Source organism: Ostrea edulis, chromosome 8 (genome assembly GCF_947568905.1).
Source record: "Ostrea edulis chromosome 8, xbOstEdul1.1, whole genome shotgun sequence".
Taxonomy (NCBI): Eukaryota; Metazoa; Mollusca; class Bivalvia; order Ostreida; family Ostreidae; genus Ostrea; species Ostrea edulis.
The window spans coordinates 8,696,787-8,717,289 of NC_079171.1; the positions used below are offsets into that span (position 1 = coordinate 8,696,787).

The 20,503-nt window shown below is 36.4% G+C and overlaps 3 protein-coding genes across 3 annotated transcripts; all 3 read left to right on the plus strand.

Annotated features, from left to right (window-relative positions):
* Window positions 1–623: 623 nt before the first annotated feature.
* LOC125662078 (uncharacterized) lies at window positions 624–19,061 on the plus strand. The gene is made up of 2 exons (XM_056148113.1): window positions 624–3,277; window positions 19,009–19,061. Exon 1 carries the CDS (start codon window positions 2,296–2,298, stop codon window positions 3,217–3,219), a length of 924 nt encoding a protein of 307 aa, XP_056004088.1. The 5' UTR covers window positions 624–2,295; the 3' UTR covers window positions 3,220–3,277; window positions 19,009–19,061.
* Window positions 10,328–14,520, plus strand: LOC130049588 (signal recognition particle 19 kDa protein-like). The gene is made up of 3 exons (XM_056147422.1): window positions 10,328–10,351; window positions 10,638–10,770; window positions 13,626–14,520. Exons 1-3 carry the CDS (start codon window positions 10,328–10,330, stop codon window positions 13,757–13,759), a joined length of 291 nt encoding a protein of 96 aa, XP_056003397.1. The 3' UTR covers window positions 13,760–14,520.
* Window positions 17,148–19,022, plus strand: LOC130049589 (tripartite motif-containing protein 45-like). The gene has a single exon (XM_056147423.1). The coding sequence runs from the start codon at window positions 17,148–17,150 to the stop codon at window positions 19,020–19,022; it is 1,875 nt and encodes a 624-aa protein (XP_056003398.1).
* Window positions 19,062–20,503: the final 1,442 nt, after the last annotated feature.

Sequence of the window (20,503 nt, forward strand, 5' to 3'; positions counted from 1 at the left end):
ACACTGCAAAGCATGTTGTCCTGCCATGGGCGAAAAGAATCTCGGTTGTGTGTCTCTGAGGATGAAGGCAATTTAGGGAGAGATGAATGTAGCGGCCAGCCGGGTTACATCACTGGTGGTCAGATAGCTTAGTTGATAGATCACCTGATTAGAGAGTCAGGGGGCCTGGGTTCGATTTTCGGTGTGATCCGTTGCATTCCATCCCTTTCTGTCACATTTGGTGCCGTAGATCAGCCCCTGGAACTGACCGGTGAAAATGTCTGTCAAGGAATATAGATCCTGGGTTGATGTTCTCAAGAGAATTCTGGGGACCCGGGTTCGAATCCCAGTAAGTTCCGTTTTCATTTTCTCCATTCCTGTAACATTTGTTTTACTTTTCCGATGGTGAAATCATGCTTTATACAAAATGCTTATACGAGGCATTGGATGATATATTAGTTTAATGAACCACTTAATTTTTTTTCTAAATCTTACATGTAGGTATACAGTGGTGAACTTAAGGTGTCCCCCTCCTTAATTTTTCAAATTTAAGGGTCTCTTGTTTATAAAAAATGTAAACGATAAAAGAAGCAATAATTTCTTCCACTCTCGGCGAAATAAATGACAAAATCTTTTGATTTATTGAATTACTTTTATTGGGAGAACGTACATTTTTTCCCCAAAACCCTTACAATTTGCGTATTTGTTTTTAACTTCACCTCATTTAAAATGACAGAAAATAGTTCAAATGACTAGATAAGAGATATATTTCAAGTGCTAAAAAATCTGTAAATTCCAAGAGCTCACGGGGGCTTCGCACCGTGGGTCTCCACCAACGTGGCCAACAGACCTCCTGCCTCGTTGACTTGCGCCTCCATAAATGCAATTCCTGGATCCGCCCTTGGTATATACATTTTTAGGAAGTTCCGAAATTTTAAAAACTGCGTTTGCGTCTAAATTTAGTATTTCTAATCTTGGAATACCAATACATGAACTGTCATCAGTGTACCACTATATATTAAATTAGCCTGTATATCGAATTTAAACCTTAGCCTTCTAAAATTAAATTAGGCCTACTTATGTCCCACATAGCTTTCCATCTTTCTGAATACTCTACCTACATGTACGTCACTTTTGTTCCGTTTCTGGAGACATTTTCTGCACGTCGATGTTGCGGACAGTTTAGACTCTAGATCTACAAGGACGGTGAAATGTGTGCCTTTTGTGCTTGTTGACAAGGATAATATCGACAATCGATATTTCATCAACACAAATTCCATTTGTTTCGGAAAATTCAGAACACCGAGGTTACAACGGGTTCACCGAATTTGACATGAAACCGAAAGTTGATTTGTAATTTATAAAGATGGCAACATCACTAGACAGTTCTTGGATGGAGGGTGTTACATTGTGTTCTATATGTTTCGAAAAGTTCAAGTCGCCGAGGTTTTTACCGTGTACACATTCCTTCTGTCACGGTTGTTTATCTTCCTACATTGTTAATGTGTGTAAATCTACGGAGCCTCGTTTGGGATTCAATTGTCCATTATGCCGTGAGTACATTCCCAGTCCTGGAGCCTTCGATAAGTCAAACGAGTGGGCGGGGCTATTTCCGTTGAATGAAGTTTTAGAGACAATCGTTAAGAAACCTGATGGGAAATTATGTGATACCTGTTTACGAGAAAACGGAAGTGAAAATGCTATCGGGTTTTGCTTGTCTTGTACTGAATATTTATGCAAGATGTGTACCAAATATCACAAAAGGAATTTGCGCTCAAACGATCATATCATATGTCAATTGAACAAGATGAAATCCGGCAACATATTTCCTGAATCAGGAAATATCCATAGCTGCCCCGAACATAAAAGGGAAACTGTCAAATTCTTCTGCAACGATCACCAGCAGTCCTGTTGTTCAGTATGTATAGGAACAAAACACAGAAAATGCGAAAGTGTTGATACTGTCGAAGATGCGGCAAAGCTAATAAAAGAAAATGGCCAACTGGATGTTCTTTTGGGTGATGTGAAGAACCTGGAAAAAAACTGACAGAAGCAAAGAGCGAACAAGAGAAGACTGTAGCAGAAATAGAGAACTCAGTGGACGAAATCATAGAGAAAACAAAAAGGGAATTCAAAGAACTTGTTGATCACTTAGAAATACTGAAAAACAAATATTTAGATGAAGTAGCATGTGTCCTGAAGAAAGGAAGGGGGAAGTTAGGTGATTGTACAAATGTACTTACTGATGGTATACAGTGTACAAATTACTGCTGCCGGAATATTGAAAGAGCTAAAGAGACGGAAAATGATGCTGAAATGGTAATGATGTATTACAGAGTGAAAGAGAGGCTCTTGCAGCTGAAACAGTTTAAATTCACAAAGAAAAAGATAACGATATCAGAAGCGAAGTCACAAGTTTTGAAAAAAGTGAGGAATATGAAGTATTTTGGAGATATTGAATATGCTGAGTCTGATGGTCACATCATGTACGATGTACATGACATTGCATTATCTTTAGTTTCTGAATTCAGTATTGGTGGAGGAAGTCCGAATGTGTGCACTGGGAATTTTCTGTCAAATGGTAACTTTATAGTCGCAAATTACAAATCTGATGGCAATTGTTTTATTTATAACAAAGACTGGCAATCCACAGAAGTCATTGATGGGCTGCGTTATCCTGTTGAAGCAATACAAGCTGGAGTTGAACTACTGGTGACCTGTTATGGAACGCAATCTATAGAAGTCTTTTCTGTGGATGATTTACGTAAACTGCGAAGTGTCAATATAAACGAAGCAGTGCATGGAATAACAAAGCACAATGGGGCGTGTTATGTAGCATGTGGAAGTAAAATTATAAAAATTGATATGTCTGGTAAAAAACTTAGAAAATATAAAGTTGAAGGCAGTAATAATATTTACATAAGTGCAACAAGAGATGGACGTCTTGTGTACAGTAACTTGTCCCTTAATACAGTAACCGCCATCACGGACCAGGGAGACACCGTCTGGCAGTACAAACATCTGAAAATGAAACAACCCCATGGACTTGATGTAGACTCTGTCGGTAATATCTTTGTTGCCGCTAGAGGAAGTGACAATATCCACGTGTTGTCTGGTGCTGGTACGCTCCTTAGGATTATTGAGGATATTTTACTGCCAGTGTTTATTAAACTAATGGAGGAGAGGGGTATATGTTGTGTGTGCAGCAATTTCAAAATCGTGAGAGTGTATAAACTGTAGATTTCGTTAATTTTGTCTTCATAAAATACCCAGTTTCACCCTCATTCAAGGAGACATTGTTATTTCACAAGTATACTCACGAGTATTAGCTGTAGAGTTTTTTTTCTGTCTTAAAGCTGACATGAATTAATAAATATGAACACCTTTCTCATCCGCCATATTTCTCTCAGGTAGCCTAATTTACTCTACCCGTATATACCCTAAATGTGATTGTCACACCTGAGTGATTTTTCTAGGTGGACTCGACCAGTGCACATGTCCTATAGTAATATATAGGGAATGAGAAACAAATAAAATCACATTTTAAAACATTATACTTTGCTCAAAACAACAAAACATTTATTGTATACCAATGCAACATTCTGAAAGTTTAGATAATTTGGAAAAAAATGCTATAAAAAAAAAATACTTGCAAGTGCATGCAAGTATTTGCAATTTCTTATGAAATAAATGCGGATAAATCATTTGCCAATTACTTACTGATAGAATGGAATAAGCAAAGAGCAAAAAATCTATTATTTATATCAATTCTTGCAAAATACAGGTGCATGCCATATGCATAATATGTAATGCACATGGCATATTCGCCACCCCCCCCCCCCCTGATAAATCATGATAAACTCCATTTGTATCTCGTTAGAACTTTACAACACGTTGTCATTCCATTATACAGACTGCGACACACTTCACCCGTGCCAAACAGAGTGTCTTCAATCAGGGGAGATGTCAGAGTCGAAAATTTTTCCTGTATTGAATGCTTGTCTGGTCGAGGTTTTGTAGTTTATAGAAATTGGGATCTAATCATATACACTGAGCATCTGGTTGGATATATTGCATGCATAATTCAAAATTTATCGATGATTATATACAAACTTGGATATACAAATAAGGGAATAATGATCGAAATATACATCTGTGTGAAAATGCGGGTATTACATTTGCAATCCATAATAAACAGTTGATCACACGCAGACACATATAAAAGGAAATATATAAACTAAAATATAGTTTTATTGTCTCTTTGGGAACGATATAATTATTTACGGTCTCTGTATGTCCATATTCATTGATTGAACAGGTGAGAGAGAGAGAGAGAGAGAGAGAGAGAGAGAGAGAGAGAGAGAGAGAGAGAGAGAGACGGCGCGCGTCCTACTTCGATATTTCAAAGAAGGAAAGAAAATTGATCACTGATATAAATGTAAGCTTACAAGCATTAAAAATTTCCAGCTATTTAAAAATTTGTGATTGACAATATATTGGAAACTTACAGGAGTTGATGCTTATAATTGTATTCATTACAAATTTTTAAAAAGATATTAGTTTGAACTGTGCATTTAGAAAATACTGACTTTGTATGTTAGAATAACGGGAAAAAGTAAATTGTCAAAAAAGTGGGGAGAGCAGACCAGCCTCCCTTTCCACCCCAAACCCCTATATGCATGCCTGAAACAATATATCAATTTGTGTTGAAAGAAAGGTGCATATCTGCATTTTATTAAATTTCAAAGGAGATCGAATTTATGTGTGTCCCCTATTAATGATTTTGGATACAAGATTCGTTCCCGAATTTAGAATCATGCTTTCAGTCAGAGCAGAAATGAATTCATTTTGAAGTACATCGAGCTTGAATGCAAATGTGGGGTTCCTTCTTTTAATTTCATCAGACTCATTAACCCCCCTCCCCAACTATGCAGCTTTGTTTCTATTGATATCTAAATCGGTATATGAATCCGGATATAAATTATATAATGTTTTTTCGTGATCATATAGATATTGATACTAATAATGAAAAAGGAAAAGGTTTATACTCTTGCCTTTTGCATATCCTACTAATGCATGTATATTGACACTGTATCATATCGAATAAAACTTCAACACGAATTTTACTGATTTATGAATACTAACATCTAATCAAATACATTTGAATTTGAAATTTCGACGTACAGAGGTATGTCTACTTTCAGTATATATCCATTGCGCCATATTTACGAAATGAAAATATTTATGAATAAATTACACTCGAGCCTGAAAGTAATCATTATGGCATGTTACAGAAACGTTAAAACACATATATAATCTAGTTCTGCAATGCATGCATGCGAGTTTTCTGAATACATGTATTTATGTATTCGTGAATGAAGTTACAACGCTTAAAAATATATTGGTATTTATGTATTTTGTTTTGTGATTTTGGTTTACCATTCCTTACACTGTGTAAATGAAGGAACACTTGGTAAAAGGTGCAATTATACACCATACAATTAGTATACATGCATGTGTTGCAAAGCATAATTCACATGTAATAATCAGATATGTATCGTCATTTTTCATAGGGGGGGGGGGGGGGGTACAACAGGAAGAAATAACGGAGAATTGAATTCTTCAAAATGTCTTGCCTTTCAAAATAATAATTTAAAAAAGATTAACGGAAACAGCAATAAAATAAAACAAAAAACCCAAACAAACCAAGATGTTTTGTCCGATGTTCAAAGACCTAATGTGGGGGTGAAGGGTTAAAGAGTCTTTTACTTTGCCTGCCTCAATAATTTCCCCTTACACTTCATTTTCCTCAATCGTTGGGGTGGGATGGGGTGGTTAGAGTCCTCTAGCTACTATGAGTGCCTCATAATATCCTAATTTTCTTAATTGGTGGTGGTGTGTGTCTTCTGCTACATGTATTATATCAGAACTTTCAAGCTGGGGTCAAGTGGGGAAGGGGGTTGTCACCCAAGATATCTTCTTAAGTTCATTTATTTTCACACACCATCTCTCTCTCTCTCTCTCTCTCTCTCTCTCTCTCTCTCTCTCTCTCTCTCTCTCTCTCTCTCATCCCATACACTCGTATAGTGTTGTATATGCAAATTATATATGTATGAACAATTTATGTACCTATAAATGATTTCCTGATTTATAAATCTGCAATTCTCTGACCAGTAAATAACACGGTATAAGGATTCATGCACAATACAGGGTAAATATTATACTCTGATACTCCCCCTGATTGAAGATAGCTGATCGGTGTGGGCGAAGTGTGTTACAGTCTGTACAATGGTATTTACTGTTGGGATTCAAATGGAGCTTATCGTTTTGTTTCATGGATTATGCAAATGAAAGGAGTTTTACTACTACTTAGAGTATTTTCGACAAGTGTACACGTACATCTGTGATCCTTTACAGATATTAGGAGTAGACCCGGGTAAATAGTCGTCCGCATTCGATGCGTTTTCATGGCGAGCACCTATGTCATGTGCATAACTACAGTAGTATTTATATATTTGCATTTTGCTTGAAGTAAGTGTCAATGGTATAGATTTTCTACTCTTTGCTTATTCCATTTTATCAATAGATAATAGATGAAATATTTCTCCGCGTTTTTTGTATAGTTTTGACATATTTACTGCAAATGTACGTACATTCACGTAAAGAAAAGGCATTCTATATTTATGTATCCAAAGCTTTTAAAATGATTTACTACTGTCCGGTATGCTTATTGTAATTTTGAGCACTGTGTGGTGTTCCAAAACGTGATTTCATTTCTTCTTGATGTCCTATCAATTAATATTGGAGATGTACATGTTACCTGTCGAAGCTACCCGCACAAGTAAATCGAAGACACTGATGTGAAGTGAAGCGTAGCAAAACTCGTCAACTTATATACCATGCGAACCCTGATACATATAACAATAGAATATCCAACTAATATGGCGGATTTTCAAAGAAATATGGCGGACATATAGAATTATACTATATTTATTAATTCATGTCAGCTTTAAATTACAGGCACATATTATCGACTCGTTTTCTAAATAAAGATAGGGTGCAGTCGGAGGTTAGCCTACAAATTTCAACAAGCAATATACAAAATTCCCACTTTTAAAATAGTAAATCGTGGGGGAAGTGACGATTGAATGTTTAGACTTAAGGACATACGGGACGATGTGGCCAAAATAACTAGTCAATGAATATTTTTTTCTTTTTTTCATGAAGCACCATCAGGATGTCCTGTACAATGTGTGTAAATTTCATGGCCACTTTCTAGGTATGCAAGGGAGGTAATAAGCTTTGAATTACCCCCTTTTCGAAAATTGTGAATTTTACAAGATCATTCCATCAAAAAAATAATTTGATGGAATTTTTATCTATATCTTTACAATAATCTTTAGAATATATGCAAAATATAAAGTATATAATAAAAACATGCTTAAACATAACCATATAATAAGAAATTGGGAAAATTTAAGGAATTTGGGTGGAAATTAGTACTTAAAAACAGGGTAGTCCAGATACTAAATGAAGCACTGCTCAAAAACCTCTCAATGAATTGTTTTGCAAACACTGCAATTAAAAGCTATTCATATACCTAACTTCCTGTAGAAATATGACAGGGTGAAGCTAATCTTGATTTTGAGGTAGGCGTCCTTGAAGTTATACATTCATATGTTCACTTGGGGTTAGGCTTGGCAAAATATCTGTTATTAATAACTTTCAAATTTATATTCTTTTCATCTATGGGCTATACTATCAAAATTACTGTGGCGCATACTATATATATACAAGTAATATATGTAATGTATATGAAAAGGAGACTTGTAAATTCCATGAAATAAAATGAAAATTACCATTTGACAAAAATTCAACAGATTTACACAGGACACTTGACAGTGGTAGCAAATTACGACAAAATATGATGACATTTTCCCCGCGATACAACGTCGTGACGGACTTTTTTTTTTTATTATGACGTAATATAGTGTGTATGTACAGCATTGTGAACTTTAACTACGCTGCGTCCGGTTCTAAATTTAAAATAAATTCGCAACCATCACGTGATCATCGTCCCGCATATCCTTAATCAACTAAAATCGCCTACCTTGTTTTGCCCAAACTCTGATTTTTTAAAACGAGGATGGAGTGTTCTTCGGTTCAATTCATAACGTTAACACTTTCATTCTTCTCAAGCACAACTGCTATCCAACATAATGGGGGAGGCGACAGTAGTCACCCATGATATCTGTATTTGCCATTGAAGGGTGTCGTATATTCTGGATTTTCAAAATCATTAACATTTATTTTTAACACCGTGAACAATAGTTTTGTTATTGAAGTTAACATAAAGATTCCCTCCCTTGTTAACGCTCTAAGCTATGAATACAGTCCTAGAAATATACATATGTATGTATTGGGCATCTCCCATGGTTCATGGTTTGATATGATTTATATTCAACGTGTTGTGTTTTTTTTTCTATCCGTTTGCCACAAACCATAAGATTTTCTTCTTATCACATGTTAACTCCCTTTATTTACGTTATTGTATTGTTGGGAACTTTACTTCCTGACATTTTGTAAACACTGGATAAGGCAGTAAACATGTGATAAATGTTAATAGGCCTATTTAGTCATGTACAACAAGGAAACTCCACTTTTGTGAAATTTCCCACTCTCACTTTAAAATGAAGAATTTAATGATTTCTTTCTGGGTTGGATATTTAACTTGTCTATCTGTGTATATTATGTTCAGATCTGGTTGTTCTTTAGTGGGTCAGAGTTACATAATTTGATAAACTTAAAGCATTAGGGCACGGATCCAGTAAGACTTATTTTCAGAGGACGGACTCCTTCAAACTTTTATCTAAATCAATTGATTATGGTAGTAATTTGCACCATGTCTTGTTTTAGAATGTGCAGAAGTAGCACCTGCCAAAAATCAATACTACCAGGAAAGTGGAGAACATGCTCATTAAAATCGAAAATAAAATATTTGAATTTTCTTCATTATGTGAATAAATGCAATTCTACTAAAAAATCAAATATAAACAATGATGTCGTTGAATGACTCAAACATACATTTTACTGAACAAAGCCTAAGTGCCAACCCATTGAACCTACTAAAGCAGGTTTCTGTAGTTAGATTTGCAAAAAATCCCTCGGAGTTCATGGGCTTTATTTTCGAACTGATAAAACCAAGACTTTGAACATTGGGGGTTACTGCTTCTTCCCTACGAATATAGCATGATACGTTAAGTGTCACACACAAAGAGAACCGAGATAAACTGATTCCCTGTTATCTCGGTTCTCTACGCGTACAACAATTTTTGACGGCCAGGATTCGGGCTTCATCGTCATTTCACGCGAATAACGAGAGTTCCTTTCAAAACAACAACGACGCTAACTTTGACGTCACAGTCGACTACACTACGTTACAGTGAAGTAGGCCTATGAAGTGCGAAAGTTCGTAACGTAGGACAGTAGAGTTTGACGTCACCGACTCTACCATTCGGAATCTCTCTAGTGAGACATAAAAATCAACTGACCAATGAAATCCGCTCTTTTGGGCTAACCAAAGTACCGATTAACCGTTGTTTGTGTGTAGCATCATTCAGCGGGGAACCAGTTTAACAGAAGCGAGATAAACATGGGTACCAGTTTATCATTTTTTCTCTCAAAGTAATTTTGATTAGGCGTCGTTTTACGAAAACCAATTAAAATCATTATTCTATACAAACAGATCAATCGAGTACTTGTATTTATTATGACGAACCAAGACGGATAGCAGTTATTTTTCCGTTGCCGGCAATCACTAAAAAACGATCGGCCATACCGAGCGAAAAAAGAAAATTTGGGCCTTTCTGATGACTTTACTAAGCCTTTAGTAAGCCACCTTGAATACTTATCGGCCATTTGTTGGTGGTCAACACCAATCTGAATCACTGCCTTATAAACTGATACTAGTTTGTGTATTATCATTGGTGTATTTACAGTGAGGTAAAATTCTATTTAGATTAAATTTCCTACCTCTTGGGACTACTTCTTGGGACTAATGATACCTTTGTAACATATCTTGCGTTCGTATACTCTGTACTTTGTGTTGTGCTCGTTTTATTTCATTTCATAGTGGTGACTTACAAAAGACCCAGCTACACTATGAAGTTAATAGAAATGAAAATAAGATTGACAACACTTTACGAATTTATTACCAGTATGAATATGACAAACAGACACTCCTAAAGCTTAGAACTTAGCCTACAAACTATCAACAAATTCTCCCAACCCAAAGGTAATATTATAATTTAGTAAGTTAAATGTGGCAAACTGAAAGTATAACGACAAAATGGATAAAGTAGATGTGATTCCAGTATAGGAAGATTGGGAGGAGAAGTGTTGCTAGCACGGCCATCTGTCTCGTGTCGACGAATTGTTGGCTGCATGGCCTTATATAGTAATTTAAGGAAAACAAATTGTCATTAAAGTTATTGGCCGAAAGATAAAGTGGGTTTGCTAAAATGCAATATTACATGGGAGCAAAATTCAGAAATAAAAGTAAAAGTTAAACCGAAACTACCACACATTTAGGTAATACTCAGGTGACTGATAAGGCCTGTGGGCCTCTTGTTGTGCATTGTTATGGGAACCATTTCTAGTATTGTCGTCGAATTTTTCAGAATAAAGTATATCCTAGAGAACTAGATCACAGAGACCCAAAAGTCCGAGGTCGTATCCGAGTGCAGCTCAGAGATGAAAATGATGGATATGTTATGCCAGAATTCAAAACAAGTAAGAACTCTACAAAGCATTCCTTGTATACACCAAACTAGAAAATGAAGTTTCTACTCCCATTAACCTTCGCTCCTGCAATGAAAATTGGTCATGTTTTCTCAGACCAGTCACAATAGGTTGAGTGTTCGCTATACAACAAGGAAGGAAGGGGGTGGTCCAAATTTGATTCTCGATCCTGTGCTGCCCCAAACTTACAATATTATCGTAGGCAGTGTCATCGTTTCTAAACTCCAGGCTTTGAAAGTAAAAGTTACCATTTCCTAGACGAAAAACGGTAAAAACTATTGCTCCAAGGAGGTAGCAATGACCCGGAAATGTAAGAATATATCGAGTTACTGATCCCGTACTGAATTTTTCAGAGGATATCGAGTTACTGATCCCGTACTGGATTTGTCAGAGGATATCGAGTTACTAATCCCGTACTGGATTTGTCAGAGGATATCAAGTTACTGATCCCGTACTGGATTTGTCAGAGGATATCGAGTTACTGATCCCGTACTGGATTTGTCAGAGGATATCGAGTTACTAATCCCGTACTGGATTTGTCAGAGGATATCAAGTTATTGATCCCGTACTGGATTTGTCAGAGGATATCGAGTTACTGATCCCGTACTGGATTTGTCTGTCACACTCGCACCTCCGAATACTCATATACATAAGTGTAAGGGAACTGCAGGGATCTATTATTTTAACAGATCAAACAGAGTTACTGATCCTATACCACAACTTAGAATATGAAGTGAATATTGATTAATGATGTACAGTAGTGTAGGTACAGTGTTTGTCTTTGTCTCATGATTATTCATGATAACTTGTCACGTATTGACAAAGCTTCGGTATCAGATGAGCAATCTCGTTATCAAAAGAGAAACCTCTTTACACCTAAATCAAAACATGTATCAGATAAAGCACATTTTTGAAGAATCTGAAATATGTATAAACTTTGACTTTGTTACTTAGCTCTTTTCAGAGCAGGCAGCCATTTTCTGGCATTATACATATTAAATATTTTGTTGGAAAAGGGAGTCAGCTTTTATGATATGATAGCAATTTAAAATATGTCCAATATTTACTAGTCTCTTTACATTCTATATATATTTTCTGTATTTTGTAAATACACTGCAATTGTATATTTTTATTGCATCTTATACACCCCCCCGCAACAAAGTTGTGGGGGGGGGGAGTATACTGGAATCGGTTTGTCCGTCTGTCTGTTCTTTCGTCTGTAGACGCAATGGTTTCCGGGCTCTGGAGCATTATCCTTTCCACCTACAGTCACCATATGAAACACATGGACTATCCATGAGACAAAGATGTTGCCCATCAGATTTGGGGTCTTAAGGTCAAGCGCACTGGACATCTAGCAATAGGATTTCCAGGTTCTAAAGCGTTATCCTTTCCACCTACAGTCACCATATCATACATATGGACTACCCATGGAATGAAGATGTTCCCTATTGAATTTGGGGTCAAAGGTCAGAAGTCAAGTGCAGTGGACATCGAAGTAGCAATATAGTTTCCGGGCTCTAAAGGGTTATCCTTTCCACCTACAGTCTCCATATCATACATATTGACTACCCATGGGACAAAGGTGTTCCCTATGGAATTTGGTGTCAAAAGGTCAAAGGTCAAGTGCACTCTTAGAAAAGAGACTACCCAAGGTTTTGTCATGCCCTTTCTTTTAGACACTCAGGAAAGGTAATTTATACCTATTAACAACACCCTTTGGGAGATTGGGGTAAGCAAAGGGTATCCTTAGTAAGCATTGCTCACAGTGCCTCTTGTTTATACATAAAGAATAACAAATTCCAATGCACTTGGTTGAGGTTTGCCTGCCTCAAGTAAAAACAATGTAAAGTCTCCTTGGTTTTTAGGTTACCTGAGTAAACTTAATTGGTTGTCCTCCGCTTTTGTGCGTCGTCCGTCGTGTGTTAACACTTGGACATTTCTAACTTCTTGATACCTATTATCCCCATTCTTTTCAAATTTGGTATGACACATCTAAAGAACAAGGGGGACATCAATTTTTAATTTCAGGACTCTTGGACCCCTGAGGCCTTAGAGACAGGGCAACAACTGCCAAAAATTGACCAATTTATACAAGTCTTCTTCCTAGAACTGCACATGTGTAAGACAAAGTAAATGCATAGTGATGTAAGGCAGGATGGTCTCTACCAAAATTGTAAATTTCATGATCCCCAGGGTAGGGGTTCTGACCCCAGTGTGGGGCCAAACTTAGTATATAGTATTTATGTGTAAAACATTTAAACATCTTTAGTGCTATTAACACTAAATTGAAACTAAATGGATATTTAGAAAGAGTAGGTAGTCCTTTACAAAAATTGCAAATTCCATAAGCCTAGGGGTAAGGGTTTGGTTTAAGGATGGTGTCAAAATTATAACAGTGATTGGAAGGACATATTTAAGTTTGCTGATACTGTATAAAATCTAAATGTATACTAAGGAATAGCAAAAAAGGATGTACAAAAAATGGTGAATTTTACAACCCCAGGGTTTACACTGATCTTAGATGCGACCAAATAAGTCATATCTTTTAATGTTAATACACATATTATATTATGTAAAACCTTTCATCAGTGTATGCACTTTTGAGGGCATTGAAGTTTTAAAACACATCTTGTTTTATACTGTTCCTGAACATTAGAATTTAGCTTAGATATTCAGAACGGGAATTTTTCCCTAGATTTCATAAATACACATGTAGTCTTTTCGAGTAGTGATACATGTACTTTTTTTTAGTACTCAAGTGACCGTTAAGGCCTGTTGGCCTCTTGTTTAATGTAGAATCATAAAGAATATCGATTGGTTGAAACAACACTCTTTTTTTGCAGGGAAAGCGGTTCTGGAAGTTATATGTGAGAAAATTCCAAAATTAAAATCGCGGATTCAGGGCGCATCTTCCCAGCCTGCCCCAGCTCAACAGCAGACATCCGCAAAGTCAAAGAAAGGACGCAAGGGGAAATAGTCAGGGATATAAAGGGGAAATAATCAGGGATATAAAGGGGAGATAAACAGCGATACACAGAGAAGAAGTGTTTGGATGACAATGGCTGGTGTGAGTGGACATCATACTGACTGGAATAGACTGATATGTGATGAGAATTTGAATAATCCATCATGTGCGACACGACATAGTGACATTTTCCTTTCTACATTATATTCTAAAACATTACAGTTTGTCATTTCTTCCTGTTTGCACGTCCTAGGAATAATTTGATGTTATACATAATACATTATGTCAATATCACTTCTGTCTTCACACCACAGGGATAATTTGATGTTATATATAATACATGATGTCAATGTTTGTTTGTGTATTATTGACAGTTATATATGTATATGTACAAAGTGAGGGAACTCAAGAACTAATGTTAAGGTACTGCCTCTCAATTTCAGACAGGATAAAACATTAATTCATATAAAAACTGCTAGTTTGTATGTTCGGAGTCTGCAATGGTAAAGGTTTTCTGTTTGAAACAAGGTTTATATCTCAATCACTGTCTGATATGCATGAAACTAAGAAGTCGTCAGTGATATTTCACACATGTATTCTTTATTTGTATTGTTTATTGTTGATGTAGTACTGTTTTTGTTGTGTGAAAGCTAGGTAGGGATATTAACATGGAACGGAAGTGAATAGATGCGAAAGAGCAAATATACCAATTGATTATACATGTAAAACTTACTGGTCGATTCAAAGTTTTGAAAAATGAATATGTTCTCTTATTGGTTATTTCAGTTTATCTATATCAACACGTGTGATGCTGGGTTTTTTTTTTATTTGGATATTGACAAATAAGATAATAATCAATAATAATAAGGTGAGACCGGTCGACGGGGGATGCTTACTCATCCTAGGTACGTGATACCACCTCTGGTTTATCCAGGGGTCCGTGTTTGTCCAACTCTCTATTTTGTATTGCTTATATAGTAGTTATGAGATTGATCAGTTCATTAACTTCACCATTTCATGCATCAGTTTGAGGAGGATATTTTTATTGGGATTAGTTTGTGACATGTGATCTGTTTATCTGTAATAGATTAAAAGATTTATTTATCTGGACAAATTTGCCTGGACCTAAGGCGTCCACATTAACGAAGTTTTATATGTATGTTTGACAAGTGGTCAAAAGCCAAAAAGGTTGTCGCAAGGCTAAGACAGGCCAGAAAGGACACATGTAAAGTTACAGAGGTTGCCATGAGGCTAGGGATGATTAGGGGGGACATGCACAAAGTTTCACATATTCCAAACCTCTGAAAATTCAAATGGATTCAAAATCGATATCATGAACTTACTTTGATTTGGTAAGAAGTTGTGGTCAAGGTTAAAGTTTGTGTCGAGATACATCGTCAAATATTGAAATAAAATTTCCATAATTTAGAAATATTCCGATTTTCAAATTTAAACGAATTCCAATAGGAATTATTATAAAGGTTGTCATAAAGAATATGGTAATCAGAAAACTACATGCCCTTGATATAAAATGACTGACAATTGAAATGAATTTATTAAAATATCTTCATGAAAGTGCATAAAATTAGCAATAAGTTGATTATCTTAGTAAATTCTATCAATTTTGATTGGAATTGGTATTTTTAGCTCATCTGAGGCAAAGGGTTATGTGAGCTTTTCTGATCAAAACTTTTCGTTGCCTGGTGTTGTAATCTTTTCACATTTTCATTTTCTTCCAAATCACCTAGCCAATTTAAACTAAACTTAACACAAAGCACCCTTTGGTGAAGGGGATTCAAGTTGATTGAAATGAGGAGCAATGCCCTTCTCTAAGGAGAGATAATGAAGATACACTTACACATTTTATTCTTCTCTAGAACTAGCAAGCCAATTTCAATGAAATTTGGTACAAAGCATCATTGTGTGAAGGGAAACCCTATTGTCTTGAAATGAAAGGCCATGCCCCTTTCAAAGGGGAGATAATCATAAAAATGTGATGGGGTCATTTAAAAGTTTTCTCAAGAGCCATTGGGTCAGGCAAGTTCAAATTTACGTTACGGATTCCTGACACAGTGCAAATTCAAGTGTGTTCAAATCAGGGGCGAAAAGAATCTGGGTTGTGTGTTTGAGGATGAAGGCAATTTAGGGAGGGAGGAATGTAAGCGGTCAGCCGAATTCGAACACCGGTAGTTGGTAGAACACCTGATTAGAGATTCAGGGAGTCCAGGTTCGAATCTCTGTATGGTCCGTTGCATTTTATCCTTTTCCGTTATATTTGGTGCCGTAGATCAGCCACTGGAACTGACTGGTGAAAATGTCTGTCAAGGAATAAATATCCTGGGTTGATGTCCTCAAGAGAATTCCAGGGACCCGGGTTCGAATCCCAGTAAGTTCCGTTTTCATTTTCTCCATTCCTGTAATATAATTAAGAGTTTGTTTTACTTTTACGATGGTGAAATCATGCTTTATACAAAATGCTTATACGAGGCATTAGATGAAACACTTTTTCTATAGTCTTACATGTATGTATACAGTGGTAGACTTAAGGCGCCCCCCCCCCCCTCCTTAAATTTTCAAATTTAAGGATATCTTGTTTATAAAAAAAAAATGTAAACGATAAAAGAAGCAATAATTTCTTCCAGTCTCGGCGAAATAAATGAAAAAATCTTTTGATTTATTGAATTACTTTTATTTGGAGAACGTACTTTTTTTTTTCAAAACCCTTAAAATTTGCGTCATTTTCTTTTAATTTAATCTCATTTAAAATGACAGAAAATAGTTCAAATGACTAGATAAGAGATAATTTTGAGCGTTAAAAAATCTGTAAATTCCAAGAGCTCCTGGGGGCTTCACACCCTGGGTCCACCAGACCCCCTGCCTCATTAACTTGCGCCTCTATAACTGCAATTCCTGGATCCGCCCTTGGTATGTACATTTTTAGGAAGTTCCGACATTCTGAAAACTGCGTTTGCGTCTAAATTTAGCATTTCTAATCTTGGAATACCATATACAACTGTCATCAGCGTATCACTGTATTAAATTAGCCTGTATATAAATCGAATTTAAACCTTACCCCCCCCCCCCTTAAAATCAGATTAGGCCTACTTATGTTCCGCATAGCTTTCCATCTTTCTGACTACTCTGCCTACGTCACAGTTTTGTCTCATTTCTGGAGACAGTTTATGCACGTCGTTGTTGCGGACAGTTTAGACTATAGATCTACAAGGACGGTGAAATGTGTGCCTTTTGTGCTTGTTGGCAATGGCAATGTCGACAATCGACACTTCATCAACAGACATCACACTGTGTTCCAATTGTTTCGGAAAATTCAGAACACCGAGGTTACAACGGGTTCGCCGAATTTGAAATGAAACCGAAAGTTGATTTGTAATTCATAAAGATGGCAACATCACTAGACAGCTCTTCGATGGAGGATGTTACATTGTGTTCTATATGTTTCGAAAAGTTCAAGTCGCCGAGGTTTTTACCGTGTACACATTCCTTCTGTCACGGATGTTTATCTTCCTACATTGTTAATGTGTGTAAATCTACGGAGCCTCGTTTGGGATTTAATTGTCCATTATGCCGCGAGTACACACCCTGTCCTGGAGCCTTCGATAAGTCAGACGAGTGGGCGGAGCTATTTCCTGTGAATGAAGTTTTAGAGACAATCATTAAGAAACCTGATGGGGAATTATGTGATGCCTGTTTACGAGAAAACGAAAGTGAAAACGCTATCGGGTTTTGCTTGTCTTGTACTGAATATTTATGTAAGATGTGTACCAAATATCACAAAAGGCAATTACTCTCAAGAGACCATACCATATGTCAATTAAACGAGATGAAATCAGAGAACATATTTCCTGAATCAGGAAATATCCACGGTTGCCCTGAGCATAAAAAGGAAACAATAAAATTCTTCTGTAACGAACACCAGCAGTCCTGTTGTTCAGTGTGTATAGGAACAAAGCACAGAAAATGCGAAAGTGTTGATACTGTCGAAGATGCGGCCAAAAATATAAAAGAAAATGGCCAACTGGATGTACTTCTGGGTGATGTGAAGAACCTGGAAAAGAAACTGACAAAAGCAAAGAGCGAACAAGAAAAAAATGTAGCAGAAATAGAGAATTCAGTGGACGAAATCATAGAGAAAACAGAAAGGGAATTCAAAGAACTTGTTGATCACCTAGAAATACTGAAGAACAAACATTTAGATGAAGTAGCAGGTGCCCTGAAGAAAGGTAGGAGGAAGTTAAGTGATTGTGCAAATGTACTTACTGATGGTAAACAGTGTACAAATTACTGCTGTCGGAATATTGAAAGAGTTAAAGAGACGGAGAATGACGCTGAGATGGTAACTACTTATTACAGAGTGAAAGAGAGGCTCTTACAGCTTAAACGGTTTAAATTCACGAAGATAAACATAACGATATCTGAAATGACGTCACAAGTTTTGAAAGAAGTGAGAAATATGGAATCTTTTGGTGATATTGAATATATTGAGTCTGATCGTCACATCACGTACGATGTACATGACATTGCGTTATCTTTAGTTTCTGAATTCAATATTGCTGGAGGAAATCCGAATGTGTGGACTGGGAATTTTCTGTCAAATGGTAACTTTGTAGTTGCAGACCACAGCAGTAGTGGCTGTTGTTTTATTTATAACAAAGACTGGAAATCCACGGAAGTCATTGATGGACTGAGTTACCCTTTTCAAGCAATACAAGCTGGAGAAGAATTACTGGTGACGTGTCATTTAGCGAAGTCTATAGAAGTTTTTTCTGCGTCTGATTTACATAAACTGCGAAGCATCAATATAAACGAAACAGTGTATGGAATAACAAAACACAATGGAGCGTGTTATGTAGCATGTGGAAGTAAAATTATAAAAATTGATATGTCCGGTAAAAACCTTCGAGAATATAAAGTTGAAGGCAATAATAATGTTAACATAAGTGGAACAAATGATGGACATCTTGTGTACAGTAACTGGTTCCTTAATACAGTAACCGCCATCACGGACCAGGGAGACACCATCTGGCAGTATAAGCATCTCAAAATGAAACAACCCCGTGGACTTGATGTAGACTCTGTCGGTAATATCTTTGTTGCCGCTGAACAAAGTAACAATATCCATGTGTTGTCTGGTGCTGGTACACTCCTTAGGATTATCGAGGATATTCCACAGCCAGTGTTTATTAAACTAATGCAGGATAGGAGTATGTGTTGTGTGTGTAGCAATCGCAAAATAATGAAAGTGTATAAACTGTAGGATTTTGTAACTTTGCCTTAATAAAATAAGAAAAATCAACTTTAGTGTTCACACAAGTTATCTTATACATACATTGGAAGTATTGCCTTCATTCAACTAATGGAAGAGAGGAGTGTTTGTTGTGTGTGCAGCTATTACACAATCATGAAAGTGTATAAACTGTAGATTTTTGTGATTTGTTTTAAAATATTCCATGAGATAAAATATGCCAAAATACAAGTCGTTGGACAATTTTATCAATGCAATTCTAATTGAAAATCAAATATAAAATATGATTTCGTTCGATGACTCGCTGAATTTTAACTTAACAAAAATCGTCTGTGTCAACCCACTGTTCTTGCTGAATGGTTTCACTCAAGGGAGGTCTTGGGCTCTATTTTTGATTCCAGTACGTCGTCAGACTTAAGACTGAATCCATTGATAGTGAATCAATATGTATAACCTTAAAGCTAAAATGAGGTTATAAATATCTTACAATGTTTTCGCCACATACAATATTTCATTTACATGTATTTGTATTGCTGTACATCAAGTATGTAGGAAACTCTACTATTTTTTGTTTTTTTGTTTTGGTTGATTCGGTGGCTTGTCAGAAGAAGCGAATAAATTGTCACTGTACATAATCGGCAGTTGTCAGTCTCAGTAAATAAAAATGATATAAAATACGGATTATGTATTCGTTATTCTAAAACAATCAACAATATGTAAAATATATACTAAGGGTAATGATTTCTATTTACTGTATGAAAGGTGAAGATGACTAAAAAAAATTGATCATTCTCATAACTCCCACAAGCAATACAAAAAAGATAGATTGGCAAGCATGGCCCCTGGACACACCAGAGGTGGGATCTGGTGCCTAGGAGGAGTAAGCATCGCTTATCGACCGGTCACACCCGCCGTGAGCCCTATATCCTGATCGGGTAAACGGAGTTATCCGCAGTCAAAATCATTGTACAATTGTATTTGACTATAATGACCAAACAATTCTCAATCGACAAGCATTGACCGGTCTTAAGCAGTATTGTACATTGTACATTTATTTCCATTGAAATAGGTGTAAGTTTATAACTTGCCTGCATTTCATATTCTTGTTATACTCCCCGTATATTGTGACGTCAACAGTTGTAGGGGAAGTAACACTAATCTAGATCAATGCTTATCGGCTACGACCGTAGCAGTGGGGGTTCTTTAACGCCGGGCAATGCCTATCGCGTCGCCTCCATATCCAAACGATTCGGGATTCTCACTTGTAACTATGGAGCAATTTGCAAAAGAGCAATCCCTGCATGCATTTGAGTGCTAGCCATGACACCAGAGGAGCTCTAACTAACGAATTCGCGGTTGCTAACTTTACCTTCGATAAGATTTCTTATATCAAGTATGAATGCCTATTTAGTACATGTACACATTATTTACATTGTAATACATACGGGCTGAATTTTATTATAATCAGTGTTGGCAGAAATGTGGTCAATATG

Excerpts from the sequence above, each read along its gene's own strand:
- LOC130049589 (XM_056147423.1), top strand. The coding sequence starts at position 17,148 with ATGGCAACATCACTAGACAGCTCTTCGATGGAGGATGTTACATTGTGT.
- LOC125662078 (XM_056148113.1), top strand. The coding sequence starts at position 2,296 with ATGGTAATGATGTATTACAGAGTGAAAGAGAGGCTCTTGCAGCTGAAA.
- LOC130049588 (XM_056147422.1), top strand. The coding sequence starts at position 10,328 with ATGGATAAAGTAGATGTGATTCCA. Across the intron at positions 10,352-10,637 it reads ATAAAGTAGATGTGATTCCA|TATTGTCGTCGAATTTTTCA; the intron begins GTATAGGAAGAT and ends AACCATTTCTAG. Across the intron at positions 10,771-13,625 it reads TATGCCAGAATTCAAAACAA|GGAAAGCGGTTCTGGAAGTT; the intron begins GTAAGAACTCTA and ends CTTTTTTTGCAG.